This window comes from Temnothorax nylanderi, unplaced genomic scaffold (assembly GCF_030848795.1).
Source record: "Temnothorax nylanderi isolate EJ_2023f unplaced genomic scaffold, tnyl_v1.0 TNYL_tig0349_pilon, whole genome shotgun sequence".
Lineage (NCBI taxonomy): Eukaryota > Metazoa > Arthropoda > Insecta > Hymenoptera > Formicidae > Temnothorax > Temnothorax nylanderi.
This window is the reverse complement of record NW_027249411.1, coordinates 111526-123695: the sequence shown is the minus strand read 5'-3', so window position 1 is coordinate 123695 and position 12170 is coordinate 111526. Positions and strand designations below refer to the sequence as shown.

The window sequence follows — 12170 nt, the reverse complement described above, 5'->3', positions numbered from 1 at the left end:
TTTAGTAAAATTTAGTTTTGAAGATACTTCAACAATATGCGATATCGAAGTTGCAACGACATAGCTATAGTAAGATGTTCATCGTGCAAGAAGTCATTATGTTTGAAACATTTTTTTGTCAAATATCATTATTTGACAAATTATAAATTATAAATTTATCGTATAAACATTAAAATTATTTCATTATTAAGTACGTTTAGAAATTAATGTGTAAACGCTACAAAGAAATAAGATGTAAGAGCGTAAGAACGAAAATAGTTTTAAGAGGATAAACTTAAGATATTATAAGGAAATGCGATGTATAAATTGAATAAAGTAACAGAAGTTTCAATAACTTTAAGGAGAAACAATAAGAACTTATATTACTCTTAATATTATTTATAATCTGTAATGCTAGAAATATCAATCACGAGGTGCAAAAGAGCTGCAAACGATGCATATAACGATATTTTTGCTCATTTCTCAAAGATGCAATTTTGTAAAATAATTTTATTACATATAGGTAAATACGGCATAAAACTGTCTTAAAATTTTATCCGCAGAAGAAATACAAAGTGAATCATTAAAGATGCCACAGGCTAATATTTCTGAAACTGAACGAGATATGAAATGCTTATTTTCCAGCGACTGTTTGGTATCGAAGCAGACGTTGTGTGATGAAGTTAATTTTTTTCCGCTTCGACACCAAACAGTCGCTGGAAAATAAGAATGTTATATCTCGTTCAATTTCAGAAATATTAGCCTCTAACACCTTTAGTGATTCACCCTGCACAATTTCAAAAAATAATGGAGATAGAGGTATTTTGAAAAGTATTAGATTTTTGGAAAATCTAAATATATACACAGTTATAAAAAGTCTATTTAAAAAAACCACAAAAGTTTTACCTAAAAGTTTTACATTTTTTATATATTTTAACAATAGTTGCGTAGAATCAAAAGCTAAAGCGTTACTTTTAAGTTTGTTTCACCCTTTAAATTTCAAAATGGGCACGTATAAAAAAATACGTGTCTCTTAGATTTTTTATATTTTATATTTAACAAGATATTCAAAGAGAATGAAATCGGTTCCGGAGAATTGTGACGTGCCTCTTGTCGTCTTGTCAGTACTTGTGGCGTGATAAAAATTCTGCGAGACTCGGCGCGTCGACGTCTCAAGAGAAGTATAAACATAACAAAGAGGCTATCGCGAAAGATGTAAGACGCACCGATCGACTTCTCTTTTCCCTGTTAGGGAGTCACATTCTTGGAGGCCTTTCAATTGGAAATATGCGGACTATCATGGTTCACGATCCCATGGAATGCACGATGACCGTTCCGCGCGCCACACAGGTGTAACCCGTCCAGGTGATGTCACCACGCACACTCGGGCATTCACGATCGAGCAGTGCCTTACGATCCAACGTGATTGAGAGAGCAGCATCGCGAGTCTTTCATTCCTTCTGGAACAAAAAAAAAAAGAAAATAAAAAGATTAATACAATGGTTGAATCTCTCTGTCCCACTTAGCGACATATACGTACTTTTTGCATTCAATAGCATGCAAGTGCAAATATCTTCATCGGAGCAAGGTGGGAAAGAAGACTACTATATAAACATTACTACAATCTACAATAACAATATTATTGTAGAGGAGAAAACAAAATACATAATTAATATAAATAATTGGTATAAAATTTTATTAAACAAGGTTTTTTTCAAAATAAATCAAACGGATCGAAATGTGGACACAAATACATGGAGAAATATAGATTTCGGGGAAGTAAAACTACAGAATTCTTCGTTCTCTTAATTATTACTATATCAGAAAAATTGGAAAAGATCTTTCCAGCGAGCATTTCTTCTCGGTGAGAATTCGATCTGGTTAAATTATCCAGAACTTCGTGTTCTGCGCCAATGCGCAATAAAGATGTTTATCTGGGAGTATGCGTCGCAGAGAAGTCTCGAGATTTGCGGAAAAAGAGTGTTGGTTACTCGGTTGCACTATATGCCGCGTCTCGGTTTCTTCCCGATATAGCGTTGGAAAAGCGGAAGTGAATAAATTAATAAGAGGAGATTAATAAAAGCTCGTAGCGGGACCAGAATCTAGATTTTCACGAATGGATAAGTCGTTGATGATCGCACACTCGTGATTTTAATAAAAAATAACAAGTAACAAGCGTGCATCGCGAAGAAAAAATAAAAAAAAAGCAAATAAAGAAAAGCGACCAGTTTTCGAATTTTAAAAAATTTGTATAAAATCACCGAGTTCCCAAGACGCAAGGCTTTCAGAAACCGCGAAATTCCTCGGACGAGGCTATCCGGCACTGCCGCCGACGCGCGACGAGAGGAGCGGTTCGAGGCGTGCTTACTTACGTGGAGACCGATCCCGTGACGTTTGTTTTTTTTTTCGACGTGAGGAAAGGAGAAGGAGATCTTCCGCGCGTGTGACATACGGCGAACGGGTAAAGGGCAGACGTCGGCGGCTGGAGTCGGCGCGTCGCGACGCGTCGCGATGCGACGCGACATTCGCGTTATCGCGCGCGAGCGAGTTTATACGACGGACGCGCGAGCCCACGCGAGCCTCTCGCGAATTCACGTGTTACGTAAATCCGTGCGCGGTCCCGCGTGCACACGCGGACCAATTAACGGCCGTCGTTTTTATCGCACCGTCACGGTTCAAGGGGGGGGGGGGGGGCAGCCGGCGGTCGGGAACCGCTCCCGGCGCGCATTTTTTTTTCGAGACGCTCAACTCCGAAAAATCCATCTGCGGGAATGGACCGCGACGAGTTTGTCAAGAGATTCGCCGATTTCCGTGACGGAAGATAGATTCGCGGAAGTCATTGACGTAGAAGAATTGAGAAGAGATTTCCTCGAGATCGAGTCGAATCGAATCAAAACTCGTGTGAAATAAAGTCAAATTGAATCGGAAAGCAATTAGGATGGAAATAAAATTCAAATTAATTAATAAGAGCTCTGTTCCTCCCGTTCCTCCACTCGAATGTATAAAAGATGGATTCAACTACGATCTCTCTCGATGTGTTTTATTGTAATATCTATATAGGTGTGTGGATGATATATATATATATATGTTACTTAAGTGAACGTAGGAAAGGCATTCTGACTCGTGCGATGTATTTCCGTCGATGAACTCGAGTGCGCGAGTCATTCTTTAGAGAGAAAGAGAGAGAGAGGGGGGGGGAGAGAGAGGGAGGGAAAGAGAGAAACATGGACTTTGTCCTAATCCTTCGTTAGTTACGGCAGGATATAACGATATTATTCCATAATTTCAGGAACGCGAAAGACGTCTGGAAATCGCGCGGAGGAAAACATGAGAGAAAACGCGCTTTCCTCCACAAGTAAAATCGGCCAAATTAGTCAGCCACAGTTAAATGAAAGGCACGGTAGAATTCTTCGCTGCGTGACAAAAAAATAAAATTTACGATTTAAAAAAAATTTAAGGGATCAATTTCTGGGATGGAAACACGTCGATTGCGCATGTATCCGTGCTACTTTCAATTCAATTAATTCAGCAGGATTTGCCGGACGCTAAAGAAACGGTTAGATTTATTAGAATGAAATACACGATAAATAAAGCGATAAGACTCGCCTTTTTTCTTTTCACGGGACGATACGAGAAATAAACCGAAAGGATTAACACGTACTGTTTACGTGACCGCCGGTGTCGCGCGTGTTCGCCAAAAAATTTGCATGTTTGCTTCGACTCGGCGAAATAATGAAAGAGAGAGAGAGAGAGAGAGAGAGAGAGAGAGAGAGAGAGAGGGAGAGAGAGAGGGGGAGAGAGAGAGAGAGGAGAGAGAGAGAGAGAGAGAGAGAGAGAGAGAGAGAGAGAGAGAGAGAGAGAGAGAGAGAGAGAGAGAGAGAGAGAGAGAGAGAGAGAGAGAGGAGAGAGAGAGAGAGAGAGAGAGAGAGAGAGAGAGAGAGAGAGAGAGAGAGAGAGAGAGAGAGAGAGAGAGAGAGAGAGAGAGAAACGACGTGAGTAGGATCTTGCGTATTGAAACAAGTGTTCCTCGCCAAATCTGGCACGCGGCGGTATAATACACGACTAAATTACCGCCTTCCTGAATTCTACAAAGTTCCTTCGCCCGCGGCGCATACGTGTCAGTGGAATCTTCCTTATTATCGGACATGATTTGCTCTCTTATAATGTAACAGCACAATGAGAAGTTAATAATATAATAACACTCTGGTGTGTACAACAAATTAATTATTTATCATTATTTTATACTGTGTTTAATAAGATTCTAATTATGTACGTAATTGTATTATGGCTGCTACTATTAATTATAATCCTCCATAATGTTTAATTTTTGATAGAATACAATGTTTTGTAGATGGACAATTTTTTGTACCAACATATGATGTAATAACATATATGTATATATGTTGCACACTTGTAGATATTACTATATTTTGTAATCAGAGTTTTTATTGCAATTATAATTTTTAATGTCAAGGGAATACAATTTTAAGATCGTATAGCTTTCAATAAATTTGTTACTTCCTTTTATTTCAATCATTAGATATATCCGCGTTTCTTCGTTTTATATCATTTCCCTGCCTATCGTCTTCGGAATATTCTTTTCTGGATTTACATCTTTTTCCCGAAGCTATTTCGTATGAGTTATTATAATGTACAGATAGCAGTATATCTTTTTCATTGTTCTCGCAGATGTCCGTGTGTTCGCGGTACTCCATTCTCGAAAAATTTCAGAGACCCGTCACCAGGAAAGAATCATGTCTAACGCAAACTTGTTTATTAACGCGATTCGAGACGTTAATTTTGCGTGGACGTCACAGAAAAAACCCGCGCGTTTATCTCGCATGGGAAAAAGACCGTTTACACGCCACATTTTACGTTCATCCAACTCTTGTACTTACTCGATATATTAGCGCAGGTTCATCTCGGTCGAACGTGGATGTCTAAATTCGATTTCAATGCATCACTAATGTGTTAATTATCGTTGACTGAATCATCGTCGCGCGATCGACCAGACGCCGACTATCGAATCTAATTCTCAGTACCGATGATAATAATACTGCGGTGATAACGGCACGTTGGGATTTCTGTTAAACGGATACAGTTCCGGTGAAAAGAAGAGAGGAATTTTTAATGAATCTGTGTCACGCTAGATAATTCTCTATTTCAATAAAGGTCAAATGTCATTTTAATATCAAATAGATAGATGACTGAAAATAAATGCGTTTAGAATTAAACACAACACAATCCAAAAATTTCAAATTTATTTTATCAAACATTAACATGATCATTGACTATATTTAGCGTATAATAATTCCGACTTTGTTTAAAAAAAAACGCCATCGTCAATAAATGCAATTCAGGGATTAACGTAAACGTGGGTCAGCCAATTCTGTTCAACTTATTCCACGTTGTTTTATTTCTTCACTTTTTTATTTTCGACTTCTTACAATTATTTCACTCATTCAACAACTCATTTCGGTTCGCACTCGATCGAATTCGATCGACGATCGCGCGAGACATCACCGTTAAACGGAGTACGGTACCAAAAGTGGCCACGGTGCGAAATGGCTATTGAAAATCCATACCGCGCACTTAACGCTAACTGTCGTCGACCCGTTCCCGATCACGGCTGATATACCTACACGTTATTTCTCATCGAGAGCTCCGCTCGCACAATTCGTTCGGTTTACCGAACGTCGGGATTACCGTATATCGCGGACCGTAAACCGTAACGCGGCATACCGGAACCGCGGTATGTGGGTCACTGTCATTGGCCGTGCCGACGGGCCCGACGGCGACGGCGACGGCGACGGCGACGGCGGCGTCCGGCCGGTGCGGCGCGGCGCAGCGCGCGGCGTCCGTCGCGGATCGACGACCGGTCTGGCCGCGGCGCGGCGTACGGAATCGCCGCGCCGCGTCGAGAGACCAGGTGGAGAATCCGCGAGAATGCGAAAGAAGTCGACGATACGGCGATCTGGAAGGAACTGGGCCCCGCGACGAAACGGTGCACCGTCCATTCCTGCCGGCTCGGCTCGGGGCACCAACTCCTTCCTCCAGCTGCTGCTGCTGCTGCTGCTGCTGCGGTTGCTGCCGCCGCCGCCGTCGCCGATTTGCGATCATCGTCGACGTCATCGTACACGATCATCGCAACTGCGGCCGCCACCGCCACCGCCACCGCCGCCGCCGTTGTATGACGTCATCGCCGGATGCTGTCATCGCGCTCGCGGCTCGCGGCCGCTCCGAGATGAGATCTCGACGCGCGCGAGTCATCCCGATGAGTTTGGTCCGGCTTCCGTCACAAACACACGTGACACATGTATACGTCTTTTCCCTGCGGAGCTTCTTCTAAATTTCTAACACTGGCAAATTAATGGAGAGACATAAGTAACTGCCCAGACAGCACCATGTCCAAAATTGGGACATAAGACGTCTTCAGGACTAGTGGCGATTGTGGTGCAGACAGATGTGCGCTAGTCTATAGTGAACCGGAGGATTCGACCAAAAATTGTAGCAGGGGATGGCAACCCCCACCGAGAGTATCTTGCCTAGCTCTCTATATTTAGAGAGGAAACCGATCCCCCAGGTTGGGGGTTAGGCAACAATAAATGCGCAGGTTTTTTATATCTACCATTTAAATGTACTAAAATTAACAAAATAATTATTTGTTATTAACGCCAGATTCTGTAAGAAGCTCGTAAAAATCTCGGAACTACATTTTCTTCTGTTTAATTAATGTTAATTATATAAAATAAACATTCAGACAGCACACATATATATCTAAAATTGAGAAATAAGAGGTCTTTATGACCGGACGTTTCATTTCGCAGTTTTAGTCACATGTGCTGTCTGAGTGTTTATTTTATATACAATATTTATATAATTAATATTAATTAAACAAAAGAAAATGTAGTTTTCAGATTTTTACGAACTTTTTACAGAGTCTGGTATCTTCAATAATAAATCATTATTTTGTTAATTTTAGTACATTTAAATCTAAATAATCCATATTATCGGAGATAATTCGAAAATAGATCTAATTGTGACGCATAACAGATTTAATAATTTTAAATTTATACTTTGAAATTAATAAATGTAATAATTTCCAATCATGATAATAAATTTAATTATAATGGTACGCTGTTATTATGTAATCGTTGGGCTTTTACATGCCGTACAATCGAGGTAATCTGAGATCTGAGACACGTACAATCGCGATTCGGCACGACTATCCGGACGTGGATTTCCTGGCGCTGTGCTGGGTCATCGCATTCGCCTGTCGTCATAAATGGAAAGAAGAAGAAGAGAACCAGATTGACGCACCGCGACCTCCTCAAGGTAAACCCGCGTACCATCTTCGGGCACGATCTCGCTTTTATTATTTGCTCTGCGATTTATGTAGTCAATTAAGAGCGAAGAGGCGCCGCGCCGTCGAACGCGGTCAACGACCTCCATATCGCAGAAACTAGCTTTATTAATTATAACAATTAACTTCCAATAATTCTCGACTTGAATAAGAAGAACGAGAGGAAAGCTTCTCCTGTCTTAAACTCATATGTTAAAGCCGATTATAAAGTTGCTTAATTAAAGGCCGGTGTCAGTTTGATTATTCTTTTCTTCGCTATCGAGAATTAATCTGGCATTGAAGTTTAATCCGTCACATTCGTTTATTTATCAGAGCGACAAGAGTATCCGTGAGATCGTCATTTGCGTGTGACATTCGGACTTTCGGAGACACTTTTCTCAAGTCTTTTTCTAGGTCCCAAAGGATTAAATTCGCACGTGCCATGCCGCTGCGTCAATGCCCCGCCGCTGAACGGGGACTCAGACGTGAATGAATGGCCAACTCGCATTTCGCGCGGAATGCTCGCGAGTGAGGCCCCCCGATGATGCCGGCAAGGCCGTAATTCACGTTAGCTGAGCGAACTAAAGTTGGAACTTGGCAGAATTGTTCATTTTATTATTGATCTCAAGTTCAATTACAGCAATTGTAATAATTAATGTATAGTTGAGCTTAATTATTTTCTGAGAAAATTCCCAGACAGCATACCCAAAATCGAGACATAGGACGTTTTAAAGACATCTTTGAGACATCTTTGAGACGTCTTATGCCCAGATTTTGGACGTGGTGCTGTCTGGGTTCTGAGGGATCACTTTTACTTGAGATATCGATCCACAAACGTTCGCGGAAGCAACCATTTCTTGTGGAAATTAATTTTGATATCTTTTAATCAAATTCAATCGTTTGGCAATTTGTTGGAGGGAAGAATTGGAGGGCCTCGAATTCGCATTAGAACTTCGGGTTCGGACGAGTTCGAGTCCGTCGCTGAGTTATGCCGGTTCATTATCGGTCCGCCGTATCGGGCCGAGCCGACGTCACGGCGAGCGAAGGTATTCCGGACGTCGCCGTCGCGGGACCGTCGGTTAACCTGGCCCAGAAACCGAGCCGGAACTGCCGGTGGAATCAATGACCTTGGGCGCGCGAGCTCTACTCATGGTCACCGGCCCCGGGAGGAAAGTTTCAACATCGAGAGCTTTCAACGACGATGACAATTCACGTCGGCGATTCTAGTCTCGGTAGTGTAGTTTTGAAACTATAAATATATTATATATTATAATTAAATGAAGGGTACAGAGGGAAAAATTAAAGTCCACTTCTTGTCGAAATTGATCTGATCATGCTATCCCGTGGCATTTTCAAACTTTCATAATTCTTATTTGTTTTGATCGAGAACAGTTACAATTCATTGGAAATAAGGTCGAAAGATATCGTGCTGAGGAAAAACGATCATAGTCTACGTACGTGTTTGTGATGGAGAAGAACCATCAGAGTCCAACATACAATGTAAACACTAAATATAAACACGATACATTCCGATATTCGCTGCCAGTATCTTTTTCAATAGCTTCCTAAGATATCTGATGTCTTGAAACTTGAAATTGCGTTTTTTTCGAAATTACTCCGGATGGATATCGTTTTTCCTCTGTACCCTTCAAATATTTAATTTAATTATACAGTTATGCATTATTTTATATATTTTAGAAGAGGATTTTACTAATAAATACTGCAATCTTTACTTTGATTTATGTGAAAATAATCCCCTATCGTGTTGTGACTATATAGGGTGTGTTTCCTAAAAGTAAGTACAAAAAATTGAAGAGGATATTCCGTGGCTTATTTTAGAGAGAAAAGGTCCTATAAACATAAACTGCTTTGTTTTCAAAATACAGCTAGGGTATAAAAGTTTTAAAACAAATATAAAAATTTCAGATAATAAAATAAAGTTGAAATTAAATTTAAAAAAAAAGTTTGATTTGTTTTAAGACGGAAATCGCGTCGAAACGGTACGTATATAGTCGTTCAAGATAATGAAATTTGGTTCGTGCCACGCCGAGGGCAGGAATTCGGATCGCGTCGCGAAACGAAACCGGGATCCGTTTCCCGTGCGAGGTAAAACCGCCGAGGCGAGATTCGATTCTCGCGTGATGTGAAATGAAATCACGTTGGAATCGCGCGTGTACGGTTGACGCACCGTGTCCGGCACGCGAGTGACGTACGTACGTGTACTCTCGCGCCGCAAGAATGCGAATTTCCATCGTTATCCGCCACGAGATCGCGTTTAGAGATCCAGGCCAGTTCCGCCTCCTCCTCATCGAAATACGTCGTCCCGCTCCGTAATTTCTCTCCTCGCCGATGCGTTCGCGCGAACGCTACTTTCCTAACGCTACCGATTTTAGTTATATAAAAACCTGATCTTCGAGAATCGTCAACGATAAAAGCTTCTAAAAGACTTATTATTATAAATTCCTGCGTGGACAGTTTCATGTTGAGTTTAGACATATTGTAACGAGAAGGGATGACATGCAGAAGAAATGGAGTAAAACCATTTAAGTAACTAGGACTAACGATTTATTAATCCTCAGAATTATGCAGAATTCTTGAAACTCAGCAGTTGTTATTAAAATAAGTGATTTTTTTAAATTAATTATTTTCTTTGTTGACAAAAATCGTTATTGAACCGAATTTATATATTAATTTATATTTTTTATAAATAAAGCTTTAAATAAATTTGATTTAATAAATAATATGACTCTTGACTAATGATTAATAAAGTTAGTTAAAAATTTCACGAAATTACTTCTAACTGCGCAACAAAAATATACACAAAAAGTAGGTGAAAATGTGTAATGTTAATTTTATATATGTATATTTATATAGAGATTATAGAATTATAGAGATAGCTTCTGCTGAATATTGCACGTTAAAAATGTTAGAAAAACTACAAACAATGCATTATTATACTGAAATTCCTATTTCATTTCTTGATAAACATCTAAGAAAGATTAATGAAAATGAATGAAAATTATTTGTGAATAAATCTCTAATTTAAATGTCCTGAGAATTTTAAATTTACTTCTTTCATCGAGCGGCAGATGGCGCATGCTCGTGGATCACGTGGTGGGATAAAAATACATTCGTGACACGTGCTCCGATATTTTTATATATCGAACGGTGTACTTCGTAAAGTAATTGAGTCATGAATTGAGATGAATCAGACAATCAGAAATTGTTGTGTTTGCGGAAAGGACGGTGCAGCTTACAAATGTCCGAGGTGCAGGGAATTTTAGTAAGTATAACTGCTTGCAGATTGAGGTTATCTTATCTTCTTAAGGTTATGTGCTTTATGAAATAAACACGAAAATATTCTGTGTAAAATTTAAATATTTCTTCAAAAATTATCAGGTTTCTTTTCGACAATACAAAAAGGTAACAGTAAACGTGTCAATTTTTTGTGTAACTCTTATTGGAAATAGAAATACAATATATAATTATAATAAGCCTAATAAAGGATCTTTTCCTTTCTTACTTTTTATTTGAGCTTAATTATTTTTATCTATTTTTTTATTGTATATCTAATATATTGATTATATGCCTCCATGTCTTTTAAAACTAATTTAATTTTTGTATTTCAGTTGTTCCGTGGGATGTTGCAGAGAGCATAAAACTCAACCTTGCGAGCCTCCAGTGTTACCTGAAAAACCCAAGGAATATCAAAGGGTCACTGAACGGAGGTATGATTTTCCAACGGAAGACACAGTGCCTATGGAGAAGCTGCGACAATTGTGTGACAGCAAGGAACTGATAAAGTATCTCCAGAATCCCCACTTGCGCGACATTATGAAGGCAGTTGTGGACAGTTCAAATCCCACCGAGGCGATTGCGACAGCCATGAAGGAGCCCATATTCTTGGAGATGGCAGATGCTTGTCTGCAGATCGTGGAACCGCCAGACAATGCTAAGCCATGCTAAACAACTTCTGAATGTACATCGTTATTGCATCGAACAAGGCTGTGATACGTTAGAGAAGGACGTTATTTTTAATACAGCTTGTAAATATATTTTACGAATTGTACAAAAATGTCAAGACGGGAAAATGCTGTTTTTTTTTAATTTAAATATTTATGTACATCGCAAAAGTATGCTAGATATAAAAGTTCATGTCAGATTTATGTCAGATGAGTGTGAAAATGGAGTTTTTCTTGTCGTACAAATGAATGTGAACGAGTCTTAGATGAATAAATGGAGGATTTATATTTTTCTCGTAGAAAATGGATACAGATGGATACAATGGATACAAATGATTTTATGATAGAGTATGCGTACATTAGGTGAATAAGTCTATGTTAAGTTATCGGTGCAACCTTTGTGTCTCGATGTACAAAATGAAGAAAATGCAGTTTTGTCAAAAATTAAGACCTTGCGAAGCAATTCTCGCACTCCAATTTTTTCTCTTTTTAAATTCAGTCAGAGTTCTAAGTGAGAATAATAGGATGAAATGTAATTTTCGACATCCTCCGGTATCTGCGCGCCGTCCAGTTCGACTGAGAGCGCATGGTATCTCCTCCTAACGTGATGGGCTGCCATTTTCGGCTGTCTGTCTCTCGTAAAGATTCCTTTCTTATTGCCGCCCACTCTGGTATATGCTGCAATGCGCAAACGTCGACGAGTATTATTAATGAAAAGCGTTTTGAGTCACACATTATTCGATATCAAGCTGATATTTGAATGACCTCTCTTAAATTTAAAAACTATTAGTGCTAGTAAATTAAAGCTATCAATTCAATTAATTGGAAGAATATTAGCTGTATTCAATTATAATTATATGTAGAAATAATGAAAAAAATGTATGAAC

The 12170-nt window shown here is 39.4% G+C and overlaps 2 protein-coding genes across 8 annotated transcripts in view; one reads left to right on the top strand and one right to left on the bottom strand.

Moving 5' to 3' along the window:
• Nucleotides 1-10413: 10413 nt before the first annotated feature.
• Nucleotides 10414-11731, top strand: LOC139781620 (zinc finger HIT domain-containing protein 3). The gene is made up of 2 exons (XM_071720475.1): nt 10414-10604; nt 10951-11731. Exons 1-2 carry the CDS (start codon nt 10525-10527, stop codon nt 11285-11287), a joined length of 417 nt encoding a protein of 138 aa, XP_071576576.1. The 5' UTR covers nt 10414-10524; the 3' UTR covers nt 11288-11731.
• Nucleotides 11399-12170, bottom strand: part of LOC139781619 (beta-glucuronidase) — a 38981-nt gene continuing 38209 nt past the window's right edge. For all 7 annotated transcript variants that reach the window (XM_071720474.1, XM_071720470.1, XM_071720471.1 and 4 more), the window contains exon 11: nt 11399-11961. In XM_071720474.1, the coding sequence (XP_071576575.1) occupies nt 11783-11961 (179 nt within the window). In that variant the 3' untranslated portion in view covers nt 11399-11782. The remainder of the gene's footprint in view (nt 11962-12170) is intronic.